Source organism: Solanum pennellii, chromosome 5 (assembly GCF_001406875.1).
Source record: "Solanum pennellii chromosome 5, SPENNV200".
Lineage (NCBI taxonomy): Eukaryota > Viridiplantae > Streptophyta > Magnoliopsida > Solanales > Solanaceae > Solanum > Solanum pennellii.
In genome coordinates this window covers 72,929,573-72,953,444 of record NC_028641.1, presented here as the reverse complement: position 1 = coordinate 72,953,444, position 23,872 = coordinate 72,929,573, and the positions used below count along the sequence as shown (strand labels likewise).

The window sequence follows — 23,872 nt, the reverse complement described above, 5'->3', positions numbered from 1 at the left end:
CATAATACATATATATATATATATATATATATATATATATATATTATTTTATATCAATATATATATCACATGCTTTTTTTAGAATCAATAATTTCAAGGATATATAGGTTCCTTATTAAAGTAAGTTTCAAGAGAATCTAGCTACAAAGAGGTTTAGTCTGGCTGGTTAAGTTCTTAATTAGATGAAGAATTCAAGAAGATTTGACACTTAATCACGTGTATGTTTTTTTCTATTTTTAAGAGTGTATTTGGTATTGAAAAGACTTGTGCGTTTTAATTAAAGCTTCATCTTAATAATGTTTAACAAAAAAAAATGTAGGATAGGTAGGAGGTAGTAACGTAATACACAACAATTAATTCTGATTATTCTTTTTCGATTAAGGATATCTAACTGGCACACAAATCATATTTTTTCAGAAAAAAATATTTTCTTTTTTAACATATTTTTCACTAACTCTTTTAATTTGGTATATAAGTAAAAAAAATAATAACTTACTGATATTCATATAATAATTGAAATAATCACTAAGAGAGGTGAAGGTGAATATGAGGTATATTAGAGGATATGCATGATACCATCAATATAGCATATCACTTAATATAACTTGTTTTCTCTATTTTCACAAAAACAAAAAAAAAATCTATTTTTTTAAAAAAATTATTTTTAAAAAAAATTATTTTTCAAAAAAATAAATAAAATCGAGCAACAAAAAAATATTTTCCTTGAAACCTTATAGACCTAGATAAACTATTTTCTTTCCTCAAATACACATTTATAGGGAAAAAAAACATCAATTATTGCAATATTGTTAATAATTGTTTTACTTTTTTTTTTTTAGATCTTTTAAATTTGTGAGTAAACTTCATTTTTATACTTCAACAATAATTTATTCTAATTACGCACTTTAACATAACATAACATGTTCATATTTGATCTTCTCAATTTCAAATTTAAATTAATTTAAGGGAAAAGGGTCTGATATACTCCTTAACTTTGTCATTTAGAGCTGATATATCCCTCGTTATAAAAGTGGCTCATATATACCCCTACTTGTAAACAAATGGCTCACATATACCCTTTTCCTCTAACGGAAATGAAAAAAATAATAATTTTAATCTAAATTTTTATTATTATTTTTAAAAAAAATATAATCCCATATGAGTAAATTTAATCCTCGTCAAACATAATTTTTTTGACTTTTTTTTATTTCAAGGACTAATTTATAATTATTATTTTGATAATCAAATTTATTTATGTTTCACTAATATTCTTGTAAAACTTATTGTAGATGACCAAATTTTTTCTTCGAATACGAAATTAAATTACAATACACACACAAAAAAAATACCTTAAATTTTTTTTCTTTAAACTAAGGAATGAAAGAAAAAAACAAAATAAGAATAAGAAACTCAAATAATTATAATAAAATAAGTCAAAAAATAATTTATGTATGAAAAAAATTAAAATATACCTTGAACTTTGATAGAAGAATCATATATACCCCTAAATAAATTTTTTTTAAAAAAGTTAGAAGTAACAAATATAAATTTAAAACTAATTTTTAACTTCCGTTAAATGAAGGGTATATGTGAGCCATTTTGTAACGGCAGGGGTATATGTGAGCCGTTTGTATAACGGTAAGGGCATATATGAGCCACTTTTATAACGAGGGGTATATCAGCTCCAAATGACAAAGTTGAGGGGTATATCAGACTCTTTTCCCTTAATTTAATTAGCTTATATTTATTTTCAAATACTTATTATGTTGATAAATTAACCACTTTAAATATACCGACTCTTTTAGTTATTACCATTGACCTCATTACCTCAATACTATTCAATAACTGAAAATTGAAATAATATTTTATCAAATGAATGGAAAAGAATGTTTGGCACTTTTTGGTAGTGAGTGACAAATGATCTTTGACATTTCAATTAATTATAATTATACTATTATGTTATTGTTATTTGTTAGGCACCGCAGGCAACCGCTAAGGGTAAACCTCGAAAGTTATAGGAATTATGTAAACTCAATATTCTTTATTTCTTCGATTTTTAATTTGTTTGTTCTGATATAATTTAATGTGAAATATTAAAAAATTTGATATTAATTTTTAAACTTCTTTATGTTTAATTAAAAATATGTTAGTTTAATCAAAATATTCTTTAGTTTTAAGATTTTAAAATTTGTAATTTTAAATATATAATATGAAAAATTATAATTAAAGTTATCAAAAAAAGAAAAAAATCAAAACATGTTTTTAAAAAATAGGATAAAAAATTAAAATGAAAAGAGTATACTCAATGTCCTCCTTTACTTGTCAGGTCTAGTTTAGAAAATGATTTATTATTTAGTTTTTGTTTTATACCTTTACTTGTTAGGTCTAGTTTAGAAAATGATTTATTATTTAATTTTTGTTTTATACCTTTACTTGTTAGGTCTAGTTCAGAAAATGATTTATTATTTTGTTTTTGATTTATCCTTATTATTCACTGTAGCTGATGTTCAATATTTTTTTAAAAAATACTTAATTCAGAAGGTAATGTAATGAGAATATCATTGAATTCTTTTTGCTTCTTAGAAGAGTATCTATGTTCAATAATGGACAATTAAAAATAGATGAAGAAATATCATCTTGTGTTTATGTAGTAAAATATATTGGGAAAATTACGCGGCTAAGTAAACTTATGCTGTTTAATTATTCATTATAACTATAGTTTGCTATAATTACCACTCGCGATTAATATTATACATTAATTATGTGGGCTGACTTTGAGTTTGTATGATTAATCTCGTTTGTATTTGTATAATTTGTCAGGATATACAAATACATATATAATATACAATTATTTAACCTATAAACATATACAATTCAACTATCTCACACTCTCTACCCTCTCTCGCTCGCCTCTCTCCTCCCTCTCTCAATATCGCTTGTATCTCTCCTCCTTCTCTCAATCTCACTTGCCATATATACAAATGCATACGTAATATACAATTATATTAATATACAATTCACCTCTCTCCCACTCTCTGCCTCCTCTCTCTCGATCTCGTTCGCCTCTTTCATCCTTTTCCTAGTCTCGCTCGCCTCTCTCCTCCCTCTCCCAATCTTCTTGTCATATATACAAATACATATGTATAATATACAATTATCTAACCAATATACATAAAACAATTCACCTTTCTCCCACTCTTTTCCCCTCTCTCTCGCCTCTCTCCTCTCTCTCCCAGTCTCGCTCGCCTCTCTCCTCCACATAACATGTAGCTACGAATTGTAATTATCAAACTATAGCTATGAAGAGTAATTAGGCTATTTTACGTGGCTATATGTGAAAGTTTCCCAAACAAAAATGAAAAAAGAAAATATATTTTACCATATAAACACAATATTATATCCCTTCATCTATTTTTACTTATCCATTATTGAACGTATATACTCTTACAAGAAGCAAAAAGAATGAATGATGGTCTCATTACATTACCTTTTAAATTAAAAGTATTTTTTAAAATAATATTGCAAATCAACTATAGTTAAAAGGGGTAAAATAAAAAATTAAATAAATCATTTTCTAAACTAGACCACGATAACTATGTAGTATTCTCACGTAAGTATGCAGAAATTAAGGATTGTATTGATAATTGAACAATTAAATTACATACTCCTTATATATATAAGAAGAGTCATCTACTAGCTATACTAGAAATTCCAATACAATAAAAATATATTATTTACACCTTATCCCAGTTGACTGTATCAACTTTAGTAATACAAAATATAAACTTGTACATAAATTAAAATTCAATAGTCTAGTCCCAGTGTACTTCTAATTCTAACTTGTCAGTCAACTTCATTGAACATGTTCCTTTGACATGTTCCATCAACTTTCTTCGACACTTCACACTCCCCTCAACTAAAATTTACTCTTTTTTTTTTCTGTGGAGGAGAAGCTACAAATTTAAATTGATTCTTTTTCAAAGAAAAATATCTTTATCAATAATTTAATTTGTATTTTTATACTAATTAGGCATTATCAATTTCAGAAGGAAATTTTAACTTTTAGAATGATATATACTTCTCCTTCTCCAGTCTCCACCATAGTTTGTTTTTCATTTTCTCCCTAATTCTTTCTTTTTAAAATTCTTAATTGTTATCTTTATTTTTGGAAAATTTACATAAATTTTACTAATTTAGGAGTTAATCATTTAAATATATTTTAATTTGCAGTATTGTATATCTTATCAAATTTGGTGCCTCCAGATATATGTATCTTGAAATCGATAAGGTCAAAATTATAAGTAATTTATTCTAAATACATTGTATTCAAGTGGATTTGCATGTATCTAGGAACATAACAAATCTCGTTCGCCTTCCTCACCTCTTTCCTATCTCGCTCCTTATTCTCCTATGTATCTTATATCACATATGCATGTGAATCACACAATTCGCATGAATATGAGATACATAACAAATATCGTTCGTCTCTCTCAATATTTTAATGTAATCATATGGCAAAAATATATACTCTATATCTAATCAAATGTATCTTCCTAAATATATGGTAGAAAAACTCTTAATTAGTGATAAGTTACATAATATTTTTAAAATATTCATATTAGTATATATGATAGTTAAGTATATCTAATTATAATATTTCTTTCTTATTTTCTTTGTATCCTCTTTTAATTATTTTTTCGTGCCAATGATCTATTGGAAATAAATTCTTTATTCCAATTGGTCGTTGCAGAAATTAGGTTTGCATAATAGTATTATCTATTCCTTGAAATAATTTTTCAAAATCTAAAACTAAACATTACTTAATATAATTAATTATTATTTCTGAGAAAGATATATAATTTGAATAAATAAAAGTGAACATATGAAGTAAATATATTAGAGCAACTTACGTAAATAACTATATTTATAGGGTTATTGAAATTCAATAGCTATAAGTATGCTATTTACCAAAAATGACTTTAGTTTATATGTGTATCTAGCTGTATTTATGCAATTTTTTTTATTTTTAAAATTATATAATGAATGAGATTTGTTATGTATCTCATAATGCAAATTCACTTGAATACAATGTATTTAGAACAAATTACACATAATTTTAACCTCATGTATTTCAAGATATTCAAGATACATGTATCTGGAGGCACTAAAATTTGATAAGATACGTAATACTGTAAATTAAAATATACCTAAATGATTGACTTCTAAACTAGTGAGATTTGTGTAAGTTTTAATAAAGACAATAACTTTTTTTTTTTAAAAGAAAGAATTAGGGAGAAAATGAAAAACAAACTATGGTGGAGACTGGAGAAGGAGAAGATATATCACTCAAAGTTGATTTTTCCTTCTGAAACTAATAATGCCTAACTAGTATAAATACAAATTAAAATATTGAAAAAGATATTTTTCTTTGAAAAAGAATCAATCTAAATTTGTTGCCTCTCCTCCATAGCAAAAGATATGAGTAAATTTTAGAAATAACAAATTAAATAGAAAAATTATATTAGCGCTCTATAGTTATAATTTTTATAAATTGAATATTTGTGTTAATGATATATATATATATATATATGTATATATATATATATATATACACAATTTCTTTCACTTTATATAAACACAATATATATATTTGTGTTTGTATAAAATTGAGAGAGATGGGGAGAGAATCGAGAGTGGCGTATATAATTGCTGACTATTTTGTAAACTAAATCAATCAAAGGCATTGAGTTGTAATTAAAAGTAAAAAATCTTGTTGTGTGGCCCATTCGAGGGTGGCTTCGATTAAATTCAAATCGCGTTTTGCAGGGCCATTTGAGGGTGGCATTCCCAACAGAATTTTCTCCATATTCAGGACTCGAGTCCGAGACCTCTGATTAAAGGTACAACACTTCTATCAATGCACCACAACTCATATTAATTCTTGTTGCGACTTATATTAAAGATGAACGGAGGAAAAAAAAGGGAGGGGGGCGGGGGATAGTTTTCATTAAATTTTTTAAAAAAATCTATTTAGACCTTATAGTAACATTTTTATTTTCACTATAAAAGAAGTTCCCTGTTTATCAGACATTAGGTAAAAATAATCAAAAAATAAAAAATAAAAATAAAATACTTACTTCACACTAATTACATCAATTCAATGAATCCAAGATGTACGTCTCCTACGTACACACATATTATTACTAATATTTATAACAATTAGAATCGAATTTCTGATTGATATAAACACTCGATGCATCATAACTACTCCCACAGGAATGGCTCATCGAGCCGGTATACCGTAGTGTCAGCTCCAATTAGCTGCTGCCACGTGGACATTGTGCACCAATAACTATTAGTTTGATCCACCACATCAATGGAAAGATCAGGCAAGTCAAAAAATGTGTCATCATCCTCTCTTGATGGAGAATTTAGTGATTCTTTGGCATTTTCCAAGAATAAATTTGTTGATGGATGGCAATTTCGTAATTCAACTTGATCCGACTCGATTTGATCTTCTTCTTCCTCGGGAAATGGGATGGCAGAAGCCTTTGCGGCTGCTGCTTGGATATCCTTGTGACAAGTGGAAGCCGGATGTGGGTATTGACCAACCAAATGAGGAAAATTAAGGTGAGCCGAACATCCTTTGATGGCTAAAGCTGCAACGTCATGAGCTCGCGCTGCCATTTGAGCTGTTGGGTAAGTACCTAACCATATTCTTGATTTCTTTTTTGGTTCTCGAATTTCAGACACCCATTTGCCCCAACTCCTCTTACGTACCCCTCTATAGGTTGGGTGCTTATTCTCGTCATCATTATTTATCTTTTTTTTCTTTTTTTCTTCTTCAATTTTCTTCGAGCTCTGGTATTTTTTTGAAACTAATGCATTGCTCGAGGAAAAAGAAGAAGAAGATGATGGTGATATCGCGATGTTTGAAGGAAAACTCAAGCCATTAGAGATGAAATCATGATGATTTTCGAGGTTGATTATTTCTTTTTGACTTTTCATAACTTTTTTCTTTTTTAGCTAAAGTGGTTATAGCTTATTGTCTTTCTTGTGAAGTATTGTTGTAGCAAGTAAAGAAAGTAGAAAGGAAAATATATTAAAATAGAAATTTTGATATGTTTTGTTTTGCTTTGTGGTCCTTCTTATATATATATATATAAAAAAAAAAATATTGTTGTGTTCATTTAAATAATAAAATAATAAATTAAAGGAAATAAAGATGAAAAGGACCTTTTTCAAGCAAGGGTGTCAACAGTTCATCTATTTTGCCACCCATGTGGTAATTGCCATACATTATTTTTTTTCCTTTCTTCCTATTCACATTTTTTTAATGGTAAAACTATCTCACTCTTAACAGAAGTTTCAGGTTCGAACCTCAAATAAGGAGAGAATTATGATGTAGTGTGCAATGCAAATTTAGTCAAAGTTGCAATGCGAGTTTCGGACCTCAGCTGGAAAATCGAAAAGTAAAACTAATATTATGTGTTTAAAAGCCTATAAGATGTATTTTGGCCATGTATAGGGTAGAGTAATTATGTCATAATCAAAAACCATGTATTGCACATGAAAGTTTGACATAAGACCCTAGTAGGGTTACAAATGACTTTGTCCATTCATTTTCCATTTACTTTTGTGTCGACCATTTAATGTGACGAAATACTTTGCACATTTTAAGAATTAATTAATCATGTTGAATTCTTCACTAATCACTATTCTCTGTCTCAAATAAACATCTTATATTCTTATTTATGGAGTAATATTATGGTTGTTCAGACACTAATGAAGAGTAATTAATAAGTAATTTTTAACTATATATCCTTCGTTCATTTCTATTTGCTTACTTTGGATCAACGATTGATATGAGAATATTAGAAAAAAAATGTTTTTTCCTGATATGTTAAAAATGACAAGTAAAAGTAAGAATCTACTCTAAAAATAATGACCAAATAAAAATGAACGGATAAAATATTTCTCAAAGGGCATATAAAAGAAAATCACAACAAATAATTATTTGAGAATGAGAGAGTAACATTTTTCGGTATATAGTTAAATTTTGTTTCTTTTCTTAAGAAATTTATTTTTGAATACCGTGGTTTGTCCGTGTTAGGTGATACCTATAGTCACCTCCCACCAACAACATGTACCAAATAACTCTGTCCATTAAGGCATGGAAATAATCACCCAATGTACCTCCATTGAATTTTGAACATGAGACATCAGATTTTTCAACCGCGCCTTCGTTGACCACTAGGTCAAAAATTTATTGTGGACTAATTTATTGTAGTTAGCAATGACATACCTTGAAAATTGAGTGATATTTCAATTAATTAAACTACTCTCTTATAGTATATGTTATATGGGTGCAAATTATTTGATTATCATAAGGTCATTCTCCTTGCCTTCCCCTCTTTTCAAGGAAAACTAAAATAAAATGCTAGGCTTTGTTAATATGTCTTCTTCAAGTTGTGCAAATTCCTGCATTTCTTCACAACTTGCCCTAATTCAAGTAACAAAATCCTTTGAGAAAAAAGACAAATAAAAGAAATTCCCAAACTTTGTTAATATTAGTTTGACTAGATGAGATTGTGGTGTCAATTTTTATTTTTATATTAAAATATCCAGATTTATTATTATTGAAATGGAGAAGTGATCGATATCGAAATGCTATTACGAGAGAAGGATGTTTATTAATGTGAAAGGTAATTCTAAAAAATAAATATAAGATCGAAAATTTTATATAGTAGTGATTGATGAGTAAGTTATCAACATATTCAGAAGATGATTATTGTAGCTAAATATGAATACAAAGATTGCATAGCGAATGAAAAAAGCATTCATCCTGCATTCTTTTCCTTAAGAAAAATGTCTATCAATTGATCCCTACGGTCAGAGTTTCCGCCAATCTACTAAGAGATACACCATGTTGATAGAAATCGACAAAGACCTTCTTGTACATGTCCTCGAGGGCAGCATTTATGACAATCGAATATATAATTATATAGTATTAGATAAAATGAAAGGATATCATATCTACAAGATATAAGCAACATACATTGAGGGTAAAATCAAAAGGTCATTTGAAATAGTTTAGCCATATCTTATATCGATTAGTAAAATATGAAACTATGGTGAATAAAGCCTTCAAAAAACAACAAACAAAAATGAGGTAAATCTAAAATCACATATAGTGAAGTTATCTAAAAAAGACAATTAATTTTTTGAATTGGAGTTAATATAGACTTAGTTAAAAATAGGTAGTAAAAGACTTATAAATCTTTATCTATGAATTTTGACAATAACTCTTGATTTTTTGTACAATTTTTGTGGTGTTTGATATTTTTGACTTATTTCTAAATTTTGATGCAATATTTTGACATGTAATTTTCCCTATATTTTAAAATATATTTTTAGCATGTAATGTTTTATTAGGTTGCATAATTTTTTTGATTGGATACCCTTTCATGATGTTTATGGTAAAAAAATAATTCCCATTCAAATCTAGCAAACCTGTTTAAATATCTGAGTCTGACCGACATTAAGAATATTGTTTTTTATCAAATTAAAAAACCAGAACTACTCAATAAATAATTAAATGATTATAATTTTAATTTTATCAAAAAATATAAGAAACCAGTTTCTCTATTGTTGAAAGAAATTAAAAAAACAAATCGTACTCCATAGTAATTTAATAGTACTGTCCTTCAATTAATATGTACTGTTATTGAATTTAATTATTTTTTAAAAAAATCTGCGCTTTTGGAATAATGGGAAATGGACAAGAAGCTTTTGTCCTTGTGTTTTTACATTTGTCGAAATCAATTCGAGTTTTTCGAATAAATATACTGATAAGTTTTAAGAAATTAAAATTAAAATTAAAAAATAGATTTTGTTTAAGTTTAAAATAAATGGTAATGTTCAGTGGGGATATAACTCTTAAGAAATTATTCATTTTTAAAAAGTAAATGATTTTTCGATGCTATTCTTTGAGATGTAATTTTTATTATTTTTAAAAATATATTTTTAGCTTTTAATGTATATTTATTTTACACATGAGTAGAAAGTCTTTCGTGATATTTATGGTAAATCTTTTTCCCTATTATTAAATTTAATCTAGCAAACATATTTAAATATTTGACAAAGGTCAAAAATATTATTTTTTACCAAACAAAAAAAATCAGAACTATTCAATACATAATTTAAAGATAAATTTTAAAACTATCCTCAAATATAAGAAAACATATTCTCTATAGTTTTTTTTCAAAAAAAAAAAAAACCAGCAAAGAATCATACTTCAGTAAGTTGACCAATAAATGATACTCCTACGATTCAATTTTACTTCACCATTTAAAATAAAATTATTTTTATTTGTCAATTTATACAAGTTAAAAAAATACAATTATTTTTCTCCACATTTTAGTCTTAGTTTTAAGACTTAATACTCAATTTCTATTAAAAGAAATATTGTGATAAAATAAACTTACCAATTATTATTTTCTTACTAAATATGTCAAATTTAAATATAGTAAGTAAAAAAGAATCGATACAATATTTACAAGAGAACAAAAAATTGACGCACTAATTAATTAGTACTGTCATTCGTTTTTTTAAAAAAATTTGAATGTGCGCTTTGTATAATGGGAAATGGACAAGAAGCTTTTGTCCTTGTGTTTCTACATTTATCGAAATCAATATATATATATATATATATATATATATATATATAAGAAATTAAAATTTTAAAATATAATTTTCTCAATTTTAAAATAATTAACTTTTTTTAACCGGGATATAACTCTTAAGAAATTATTCATTTCTAAAAAATCAAAAGTTTTTTTTTATTAATTTATCCTATTCAAAGAAAAAAATAATTTATAGTTCTTGATTATATAAACAAAGATAATTTTTTAACAAAAAAAAAATCTATAATATCACTTATTTTAAGAATAAAATAAAACTAAAATACCACAAATTTTAAATAGTTGATGGAATACATATGCATCACATGCTAAGAAAAATTAATTAATAGTCCTTCGATTTGCTTTCCCTGATTAATTCTAACTTAGAATAACAAAATTGTTAATTTCCTTAATTTCACTCTCTTTTTTCCAGAATATATTATTTTGATCTTTTTTTTTTTTGGAAGAAATTAGAAAAATATAATAACAAATGTATTATTTACTAAGTATAAATAATATACAAATCGTGCTAAATATTTTTCCAAAATTTTACAAGATTTCTTTATAAAAGGATCAAAATAGTTATTCTTCCAAAATTTACTTATATCTATTACAATTATACTGTAACAAGTCGATGTTCACCTTTGAAAACTAAGCTCAAAAAGTCAAAGTAAATACAAATGACATTTTGTACTATAACTAGAACACTAATATCTATTACTCACATAGTTACATTATACATCTTAATAGTAGAACTATTCTTGTACTATTAATTAATTAGGGGTTTTTGTTAGTTACTAGTTAGAGTTATGCAAGTATTAGCTATGGAGGGTTTAGTTACACAGATATTACTTATGCATAGTTTAGTTATGCAGGATTTAGTTATGTTGGGTTTAATAATGCGGGTATTAGTTATATGGATATTAGTTATGTAGATATTATTTAGTTACGTAGAGATTACAATACCTAAATTATTAACTATTAAATATTAAACTTGTTATAAGTTATTAATATATATTATTTACAAAATAATAATACATGCTAATAAAATGTGAAATATATTGAATAATATATAATGTTAATATTGTGTTTAGCATATGTACCATTAAAAAATATACAATTAATTTCTAATAGTAAAAAGATATTTATATTTGCATAAATCAATCAAAATCGTAAGTGTATAAAAAGAAATGAAAATAATCTATATATAATAAGAAATAAAGACAATACATGTTGATAGGAAACAATAAAGTTTCCAATGTAAAAAATCAAATAAATAAAAATAAATAAAAATAATTTAAATATAAAAAAGAAATAAAAACAACAAACATATNTATGTAATTTATCACTTTAATACATGTATAACTAATACTCACATAACGTATTCCACGTTCTACCCTGCATAACTTTATACATAGATTTTCTCATAAGTTATGTTGGTATTAATTATATAGGATTACAAAAGTGCAATCAAACATGGTATAAATTATGTTGATTTTTATACCTAATGCAAAACTTCTACCAAACATAATAAAACTAATATAACTTTTTATACATGAATAAGATGTCTCTTATACAGTAACCAAACGGGCCCTTACTACATACGGAAATCCTTTGCATGAATAAATGTAATTTATTTTAGTTTACATTCAAATTGAGATCAACCAAGTCTAAATGGTCCATATACCTAGTTAATATCAATTAAGAAGTTTGATGAATTGCGTAACTGATTGAGTTCACACCTCTAACGAAATCACATAAATTAAAATAGAAAAAGTAATGACTAAAACCTCAAATTTTGAGTACTTGTGAACTTGTGAGGCTTGGAATAGTTGTTGCCTTTGTTGGTTGAGAGGAGGGGTAATGCATCTATTATGTTGTACATGTTTGTCTTGTTCACCTTAATAATAGGAGATTCAATTCATGTCCCTACACACCAAAGAAAAGGTACTTAACATCTATGAAACTCATCTTTCTTATATTGTAGTTTTCATGCCCATATCTCATTTAAAATCAAAACCTAACTTTTTGGGCTCCCATAATATATAATCGAAAAGTCTTTTTTGATCAATGTTACTTATGCAAGTTTATATTATCAGCCTCAAATATGAATAAACTTAGTTAATTCATGATGATTGACAAATCATGATCTTGATGATATCAAAAAAGGCTTTTTAAATCACAATCTAAACGTTTCTTTTGATTAAAATTTAAAAAAAAAAAAGATGGAGAAATGCTAGACTATGATTTTATGTTTTTAAATTATTGTAAATGTTAAATCACTTTCTTTCTTTTGATTAAAATTAAATAGAATGATGGAGAAATGCTAGATTACGATTTAAAGTTTATAAATTATTGTTAACGTTTGATCACTTTCTATGATATACGACAAATATTAAATTCGAATCTAACAACAAACTGTGGGGTAAAATTCAAAGCACAATTTTATTTTTTTAATTTTTTAAATTAAATAATAACTTAAAAAGAAATATTTGCATAAATCATCCCAATCCCCTAGTACAATATTCTGTAGGGTGCTCAACCCAAAAGTACCACTCTTGCTCTTGCAATATTCTAGTACTAAGATAGGGGACCTCCAATAGTCACTTTCACCTTTATAGCTATAAAGAAAATGAGTTTGTTTTGATATCATGTCACGTTATTGGCTTCTTTTATCAACCATTTGAATAGGTAAAATATTAGGGAAAATAGAAATTTATCACCATTTAATATTTATATTAAATTTTTTAATGAATAAAAACTTTTGTGTACACATAAACTTTCAATATTGAATTATGATTAATTAATATATATATATATTTACTTCATAGTTAGACATAGTTAATTTAATTAATTATGCGTTTCGTATGATTTTTGACGTATTGACTTGACTAGTTTTTAAGAAATTTCTTAAATTAGGTCATATAGGTGTTAATTATTCAATGCATAGATAATTTCATAATTGTATATCGTATTCAAATTCGTCTTCATTTACATTATATTCAAGGCATTTAGATGTATCTCGGTTAACACTATCTCTTTTTCGTTCCTCTCCTTTCTTTTATGTGTTTCACAATTTTATGTATCTGTATTTCAAGTATCAAATATACATTGATGTATTCAATATCAATATTATCTAGTGTATACAATATTAGTTTCATTTAGTATATTCAATATTAAATATTCAATGATGCATCCAATATATTTATGCAAATATAGATTGATTATGAGAGTGAATTGATGTATACTTTGCAACTTCCTGGACGTTCATATTTTGTTCTGTAGTGTTTTAGTTACCATATAGCTATTATAATAAAAGCTATAGGTCATCGGTTATGACATTTACAAAGGGTCACGAATATATCTAGGCAAAAATATATGTTAATATATCTGGATATATATATATACACACACATACTATTAAATAGTGTAGTGGGATAAAATATCCTTTTCAAAGTTTAGTATCGTTATAATAATTTCGATCATAATTTATATATATTTCAGATTTTTTTTTCTATCAAATCTTTAGTTATACAAATAAATCAGGATCAAATATGCTTTATTATATTTAGTGTATATGTACATAGATATCATTAGAAGAAGAAGAAGAAGCATGAGAAGAGGGAGGAGAAAAAGGAGGAGGAGAAGGAGATTCATGTATCTATGCATAAATACATGTATTTATGTATGGTCTATGTATAGATACATGTATTCTTGTATTTGTACATGGATTATGAAAAAAAAGAAAAAAGAGGTGAATATATTCAAGTAAAAAGTAAAGCACATAAATGTGTTATTAACTTTGTCTCATTTCACATTTACGTCTTTCAACTTTGAACGTGTAGAAGCAGACACTTCAACTTGTATAAAGTTAAAAAACTAGGCAAACGAGTCTTACATGATAATCTTCGTGAAAATTCGCGTCCCACGTGGCGTTCAACATGCATTATATCACGTAGGACTCATGTGTTTATTTGTTCAATATATACAAGTTCAAGTACAACTTAGTTTTTCCTAATTAATTTTCACAAATATGCGAAAGGATTTATTTTATTTATATGAGGGCTGAGATATTGATCCCAAAACAATAAACATATGTACGTTCTGATGTCATGTTAAGTTAGATACTTATGTTAAATCACATGTCAAGCAAGTGATTTAAATAATATTCTATCTGTGCTATTTTATGTGAAACTTTATAGATTTTAAGTTTCAAATACGTCTATTTTTTCATGATTTTTAAAATAGATTTTTTAAATATTTTGAATTATCAATTATTGTGACTTATGATACTTTTACGTAGTTTATAAATATTTGATTTTTAAAAAAAATTTCATGCAAAAATTTCTGATCAAACTTAAACTGTTTGACTCTTAAAAAACGAAAAATATCACATAATTTAGGACAGAGAGAGTAACATTTTTGGTATATCAAATCTTGAGTATATTTCAATTTTGATACTTATGATATATGACTCACTTTCAGTGTATTCTTTAACTAATTAAAATGTATATTTTTTATGTAAGAAACATGTTACTTCTTCCTTTCCTTTTTTATATGTCACCTTTTTAGATTTTACTTGCATTTAAAAAATTACGTAAGTTTACAATTTTTCCATTATTTGATGTTTTTAAAAGTAAATTTTTTAATAAATGATAAGTAAAATAATAAATCCATCTTTTATTTTTAATTTATTTGTTGAGATTTTTTTTTTCAAAATCAGATTTTATAGAGTAATGAAATGGTGAGAGTAATTGATCAACGCATGAAGTAATTATAATGAACATTAATTAATTATTAGTTTTCCTATGTTGGTCAAATATTTATTTTCAAGACGAATTAGCTATCAAAGGTATAATAGAAAACATATTATAATTTATGCATTAATTTTATAAAATGACAAGTATTATTAATCAACTATTTACAGTAATAATGACATATAAAAAGCAACAAAGGGAGTACATTAGATTATTTGTACGAAGTATATATAACCCTAAAATATGAGTAACATTAGGAGTATAATACATCGATAATTAAACAGTGAAAATAGTTGATCTTGTAGGAAATTTGTGACTATTCACATGCTAATAGATTTTATTTTTATTTTTTGCTTTTATTTTTTTAAAAATTGCACATTTCAAATAATTAAAGACTAAATGTGCTCAACAAAATATCATACGAAATGTTATTAATCCTAATCAAACTTAAATTCATTTAGCAATAATTAATTAGAACCTTATCTAGCTGCCAAAGCCAATGAAGTGATGTAAATTATTAAAGTGAGAATGCAACTCTTGACCTATATTTTATTTATAGTTTCGATTAGTACACATTTTCTCAAGCAATTATTGTGCTACTCCGTTTGTTTCACATTAGTTGATTATTTTTTCTATTACACGCATATAAATAAATTATGAATAAAAAGATAATTTTATCAATTCTATTTTAATTAAAAAACTTTTTAAAATTTTTACAAACATATGTGAACACTTTTTTTTAAAAAAAAAATTGCAAAAATAATATAGAAAAATTCAATTAATACTTTCTTGATTTACCAAGGTGAACAACTAATACGTTACAATAACTTTTAGTAGGATGATAAACTAATATGGGACAGAGACATGAGCAGAGGCACATGCAAGTCAGGGTGTCCAATTGGACACCCTTCGTGGGGAAAAATACTATATATATAAGTAACATGATACACGAACTGGTATATTTTAGACACCCTTGACATAACATGTTGTAGCCTAGTGGTTTCAAATCCCTTGAATGAGTCAGTGCTCACTTATTTAAATTTTACAGGCAATAATTTCTCCCTCTTTAAAAGAATTTTTATTATGTAATTTCTAAACATCCTTTGTGATTTTTCTGATTTTTCCAATGAATGGATAGAGTAGCTATTTGAATAATTAATTTGCCAACGTACACTGAAATATCTTGTTTAGCTTTATAAAGTTCTTTGATGGAAGGAATATGAGTATACTTTTCGAGTTATTTCTAACTCTAAGTAATAACTCCAAATTAATGAATTATCTCGATCTCAATTTCATCTCAGAGTCATGATCTTAATTACAACAAATTGAAGTTGTTTAACTAGTTAAATTTATTATTATCGAGAAGTTAATCAAGTTGTTAATGAATCGACAAAAAATATCCTCTTCGAAGGAGACACGTGTTTAAAAGATAATGCCTAGTGTAGTTATTGGTGCATATCATCTTAGATAATACTCATCCAATTACCTAGTATTAAAATTAGGTATTACAAAGTCAATGCCTATTAAAGTTGTAAGTTATTATGATAATTGCTTAGATGTCATTTGGTTATTGGTTAGGAGGTGTTGCCACATAATTTGCACCATGTTTAATTTGGTATTCCTCCGTTTAAAATTGTTTGTCATGTTGCGCTTATCAAAAGTTAATTTAACTAATTTTCAAAGGTAAATTAGATTATATTAATTTGATATTTTAAACAAAAAAATTTGATATTCTAAAAATATATGAAAAGTACTATAAATTACAATTTTTTACATATTAATATGATGAAAAAATACATCTTTAAATGTTAGTCAAAATTTTGATAGTTTGACTCTAAAAGTAAAAATCATGACAAACATTACCGGACGAAGAGAGTAGCAATTTTTGAGTAAAATGTATATATAAAATGCAACATATTAAGATTGATAATTTCAAATTTCACATGATTAGTTAGTATATAGATAAATTATGACATGATGTATATATATTATTTTATGTAAATCAATTAGTTTGATCTATGAATTCCCTTGAAGTTCCCTATCTTGTATGACATGACATGTTAATTAGGAGATAATGAGATTTTTGTTTTTTTTTTCTATTTTTGAAATAAAAAGTAATAGCTGAATAATTTTGTTATCCTAATAAATGTATAAATGATATTTAGTATATAAATGATATTTTAGTGTATAATTTCTTTGAGCAACTTTCATAAATAACAAATATAAAATTTATATTTGTGTGCTACAATTATAGTTTGCATAATTGCGCTTCATAGCATTCTATTTTTGAAATAAATAATAATAGTTGAATAATTTTGTTATCCTAATAAATATATAAATGATATTTTAGTGTATAATTTCTTTGAGCAACTTTCATATATAGCAAATACAAAATTTATATTTGTATGCTACAACTATAATTTGCATAATTGCGCTCCATAGAAAATATGATATGACTATTTCGCTATACATATATACAAAAGAGACAATTGTATAATTCGTCGACTCCTCTTCAGATTTGTATAATTTCGTTGGCAGACCATTTATAAATTGTTGGCAGCCTCTCGTTTATAAATTGTTGACGACCTCTCAATTCAATTTTATGCGTTTGTATATCTGTATTAAATTTGAATACACAATTGAATTGAATAAAATGTTTGTATATTAAATATCGCTCTCTACACATATAAATTATACATTGCATTTTGTATAATTTATACAAAGCGAGAAAGAGAGAAAGAGAACCGGGTAGGAGAATATTTGTATTGTATAATTATAAGTGTATAGGATGAAGATATATGTATTTGCATGTGTATATACAATTTTCTCTCGCTTTATACATACAGAAACACAATTTATACATTTATGATTGTATAAAGCGAGAGAGGCGGGCGACAAAGGGAGCGAGCGAGAGTTTGAGGGAGAGAAACGACTGACAAATAATTTGTTACAGGGCACAATTAAATCAAAATGTGGTTATAATATTTAATTATAATTAATAGTTGTCATTATATACAATTTTTCTTATTTCGTAAAACATAAATGACAATAGAGGAAATTTACTCCTATTTGTAGGTTGTGTTTATTTGCAGCTTGTTAAATTGGGACGTTTTGTCCAAGTATCATATTAAGTTAGCGTTTGATCTTAAATTTTCAAATATTTTTTGTAAATTATATTTGAGTGAAGTTTTTGGTGAAGTTTCACCAAGTATTTGTTCCCAAATTTTTCAAAAAGTATTTGACTATTTCAAAGAATATGATTTATATCACAAGTTCTAAAAATTGTTAAACATACTCATAACTTTATATCATTATTTTACAATGAATATGTTATGTTAAAAAATAACCTTATACATAATAGATAACAATCAATAACAACAAAATAACAATATAGGCAAGAAGATACAATAATCTCATCCTCAAATTTGTTACTGATTTAATTATAATTATAACTCATTAAACTCATGTTATTTTTTTTCTCGATTTTATCACTTAAATTAGAACTCAAACTTTTCTAAAGAAGTAGTAAGATTTTATTAATTTTCGGGATCAAACGAGTCCTAAGTCTTGATTTTATTGCTCTTTGATGATGAAATATTAATTGAGTATCGATTGATTATATATATAACTTTTTTTTCCATTTCCATTGGTTCCCTGTTCCAATAAAATTTTTGAGATACGATGTTAGCAAAAACATAAAAGAAAGAGCACAAAATTTAACGTGATTTATATCAAAATAATTCTTTATAGAACTTCGAATTTGTGTCTTTGAGTATGTATATGAACAATTTTGGTAAAAAAATAGTTTACTGAGGAACTCCATTGTTATACAAAACAAGATGCATTGTCGTGACATAAACAAATTTCTTCGATTCCGCTTTTATTTTATTGATATATAGAAGTCTAACTAGAAAAAAAAATTCTATTAATTTGAGAAGAAAATCATTGATTTGACTTTAGCTAGAAAACTTGGGGCTAATCTTTATATAGATTGACTCTTTTATAATAATAAAATATACAACTAATTACTTTTAATTTTTTTTTTGATTTTTCAAATGATTGTTCATCTAATAGTTACTATGTTACAAAGTTACCTTTCGATTCTAATTTCCTTCAACAAAAAAATGAAATTTTATGCAATTATAACATACCCTGTAAAATTTTATAAGTGAGGAGTCTCGAAACTCAAGTAAATTATTATTATAATTGAAATAGGATAAGAAATTGAAAGGTGCAAGTTTTAGGATCATAGCGTGTTACTAGTTGATTTTGGTGGAGGCAAACTTTGTCTTCCATTATTGTAGAATGACGTGCTAATGCTTACTAAGTGATTGAGACAAATATTAGTTGAATGTTATATTTAATAAAATAGGGTAGAATCAATTGAATTGGGTTCATGAGTCAACTATATTGTTGGATTTGAGTGTTACGAGCCGATATAATATACTTGGATGGGGCGGCACGAGCTAATACGATATTATTAAATCGGATGTCACGTTGCGGCACGTTAACATTAAGGGAAAATATATTAAAATAACTTAATGTACTCAATCTTAAAAAAACTCATTTTCCAAAAGAGTGTGATGTGGAGGCATGAGTCCTCGTGTGTGTCGTGATATAGTGACTAATTACGTACTTGCTTCATTATTGTTGTCACTTGTTCATGTTGTTTGTTATCTGTCATTTGTTAGGTGTTATAGTTGATTCTTTTATTTTATTCATACTAGTTTCTATTTTGAATTTGCCAATGATATCTAACTCAGTACATGTTACCTTGTACTAACCCCTACTGATATATTTCTTCTTTTTCCTTTTGTGGAGTGCAACAAGTGTGTTATTCATCCTTCTAGCTAGCTCGTGTTGGATTCTCTCGGCATGATATCCTAAGTTTCCGAACACAAATTACTTTATTAATTTATTATGGTTTTTTTGGATACTTTTAGACTTTATATTTGAGGATTAAATGTATCTTGATATGATGACTTTCAGATTTTGTGAATGATATTTAATAGACTCTAGTGGATCTTTGTATCTTACATTTATAAGTTTTGAGTTTTCGTATTATAGTTGTATTATGTTAGTCGAACAATTAGTATAAGTTAAAATTTGAATTCGTTGATTTGTCCACTTAGAAGGTTAAGTATGGGTGTCACTCATGACTTGTTTTGTATCGTGACATGAAATCATGTGGTAATCGAAATGTCATAAACAATATACTAAGACGGATTATTAGTAAGAGAAAATCCACAAGTACTCCCCTAGTCTATTAGCGAAATCTCAGAAACACACTTTGACTAAACTAATTTCCTATTACCACCTGAATCAATATTTTTTTTTAAGTTAAACACTTTTTGTCTTACGTGACACACTCCGTGACTCCATGCAATTGAAGTGTGTGAGAGATATTTGGATGCCGTATAAGCCAAAAAGGTGTACAACATTACAAAAAGATAATTCAGGGAGATAATAAGATCTTAGTTTAATTAATGCGTGTCTTGAGATTTCAATCATAATCTGAGGATACTTGTACATATTTCCTATTATTAACAAACAATAATAAACCAAGATAGAAAAGAAAAACCAGAATTACAATAATATAACTAATATAAATTATTTATTAGCTTAGTGATCATGTGAGAAATTAATTTCATAAAAATTGATTTGATTAATCAAGAACTAATAGATTTCAAATTTGGGTCTGCTAAAAGTAGAAAAGGACAAATCAACAAATAATTTTTGAATGATTTGACATAATTAAATGGCAGCATATATCAGTGGCTTGAAAACCACAAGTACTAATAATATAAAAATATATAACTAGATCTTTTTTGTAGAGTTATGTGGATACATCAACTTGTGCCAGTTCATGAAAGTACATTCCGTACAATGAAAATAACATCAAAAAAAAAAATGGCCCAGATAATATAGATGAGTTGTGAAAGTTTTAATTATTAAAATAAGAAAAAATCATAAAGTCATCACTAAAATTATCTCAGTATAAAAATATTTTAATTTTAAAAATATCATATTAATCTATGGAACTATTTGATATTTTTGTAAATGAGTCATTTTGACTTATTTTCTCATTTGAGTTGTTACTACACACATAAGGATGAGTCAATGTTTCACTGTCATTAACCAATTATATAGTGATGCGTGTCATTTTTTAAACTAATTATGCGAAAAGACTCAAATATGTCACGAACTTTGAGAAAAGGCTCATTTACGCCATCAGTTAAAAGTTTGGCTCATTTATATCATTACCGTTAAAGAAAAGGCTTATTCATACCATTATTTTTAATAGTAGTTTTGCAAAACATTTTTGACACGTGATCAATTATGATTCGGTCATGTCATTAATTTTTTTAATAAGAAAAATCATAATTATGAAAAAAATTGAATTAATTTTCATTGAATAAATTGATGACGTGGTTTAATTATAGTTGACCAAGTCATCAATTTTTTTAATAAAAAAATTAAATTCTGAATAAAATTTGAACTAATTTTTTATTAAAAAAATTCATGACATCGCCGAATTATAATTGGACACGTGTCAAAAATAGTTTGCAAAATCACCGTTAGAAAATAATGGCATGAATGAGCCTTTTCTTTAACAACAATGACATAAATGAGCCAAACTTTTAACTGATGACATAAATGAAACTTTTCTGAAAGTTTGATGGCATATTTGAGCCTTTTCCCATTTATTATTTAATTAATTTACATTATCTTTCCCAAAATTAAAGAGAAAAGAGCCATTGATAGCCCTAAAATCGATTTCAACTTTTTTTTCAAAGCAAGCTCAACGTTGGTGCTCTCTCTTTGACGAATTCATTCTTTTCCTCTATCTTCTTCACCCAAATTCAAAAACTCAATTACCTTTTCTTCATCTTCTTCAACTTAGAAGATCAATTTACTTCATCCATTTTTGTCACTTATTTTCTTGTCTATTGCTTTTCTTTGTTTTTTTTTTCTTCTTTAATCCTTTATTTTTAAAAGGAATAAAAAATAAATTTGAATTTCATTAATAGATTGATTAGTGAGTAGTAAGAAACTCCATTTTTATTCTTATTTTTGGCATCAACATAGAACTCCATTAATTTACTTTAGTAACTTGAGAGTTGAGTTGATTTTTTTAGTGATGATCTAGTGGCGCAAATAGTGTTGTAAGAGGAAAACATCATAGAGGCTATGTTGAAAGCGACAATGACCGCTACTTTTGGAGGATTTACAGCAAAGAGGAGTAATGAAGGTTGAAGAAGAAACAGGAATAAAAATGAATATAAAATTAATGAAAATGAAACTAAAAATAAAAATAAAAAGAATTTAATTTGTATTAAATAATCATTGGTGCATGATTGCACTTCTTTTCTTGCAACTGAGGTTGGATGAAAAGTGAGATATTTATAACACTTTTAAATTGTTCAAAGGGGAAATAAAACACCCACAAAGTTAAGATGTCTTTTTGAAAATTCAGAACAATTTTAATGGTGATTTTATTTCTTTTCTCTTATTGAAATATATTAAGTATTTGTAATTAACAGCATAACCATTATTAATTATTCTGATAAATAAAACCAAGAAGATAAAATGAATGAAGGGATATATCATTACCAAAATTTCACTAATTTAGGAGTTAATAATTACTTAAATATACGTTAATCTGAGACATCAAATTATAAAAAGTAGTAATTATATATTACGTAACATTTTTTTTATAAATACGTTACAAAAATTTTATTTTTTCACTTATCATTGGCCTTCATGGTTTTGTCGTATATATCAAAATTATCATATTTTATTTAGCTATTTGAAAGTAATTTTATTTTATTTATGATTGAATGGTGTTTTTATTAGAGAAAATACAAAAAATTCTCCTAAACTTGACAGCAAAACTTACTTTAATACTTTAACTTTATGGATAATTATTTATCCCCTAATCTCTTTTCAAGTAATTTAATATCACCCTAAAATTATAATATCAGTCTTACAATGGCAAATGCATTTCACAGATGCTACAATATTGATTTGTTAGTGCCACATTATTGCCACGTAGAACATTATATAATTTTTACTTTTTTAATTCAGTTTTGTGTTTCTTTTTATATATTCATAATTTTAGAAAGCAAAAAAGATAATCAAAATATTTTTGAGAAATAATGATTCTTTTATTATTAGAAAGTGAAGATATTAGAACTTTTATCTTCTATTAGTTTATTTAACCATATTTTAATTATTTCAAACTATTGACTTATTTTTATAATTTTGTGTTACTACATTATTATACTATATTATAAATTAAAATTTTAAAGATTCATAGGGCTTACGCTCCACGTCTCGAGGCTTACGCCTCGCCCTATACTTAGTAAAACGCCTCGACTCACGTCCTCACCTTGTAAAGCACTGAATTTAAATGTATCTGGATACATTATT

The 23,872-nt window shown here is 26.0% G+C and overlaps 1 protein-coding gene across 1 annotated transcript; it reads right to left on the bottom strand.

Annotated features, from left to right (window-relative positions):
* Window positions 1–6,029: 6,029 nt before the first annotated feature.
* Window positions 6,030–7,139, bottom strand: LOC107019862 (ethylene-responsive transcription factor ERF038-like). The gene has a single exon (XM_015220226.2). The coding sequence runs from the start codon at window positions 7,006–7,008 to the stop codon at window positions 6,265–6,267; it is 744 nt and encodes a 247-aa protein (XP_015075712.1). The 5' UTR covers window positions 7,009–7,139; the 3' UTR covers window positions 6,030–6,264.
* Between the last annotated feature and the right edge of the window lie 16,733 nt (window positions 7,140–23,872).

What these genes read in the sequence shown, in the direction of transcription:
- LOC107019862 (XM_015220226.2), bottom strand. Translation starts at nt 7,008, where the DNA reads ATGAAAAGTCAAAAAGAAATAATCAACCTCGAAAATCATCATGATTTC.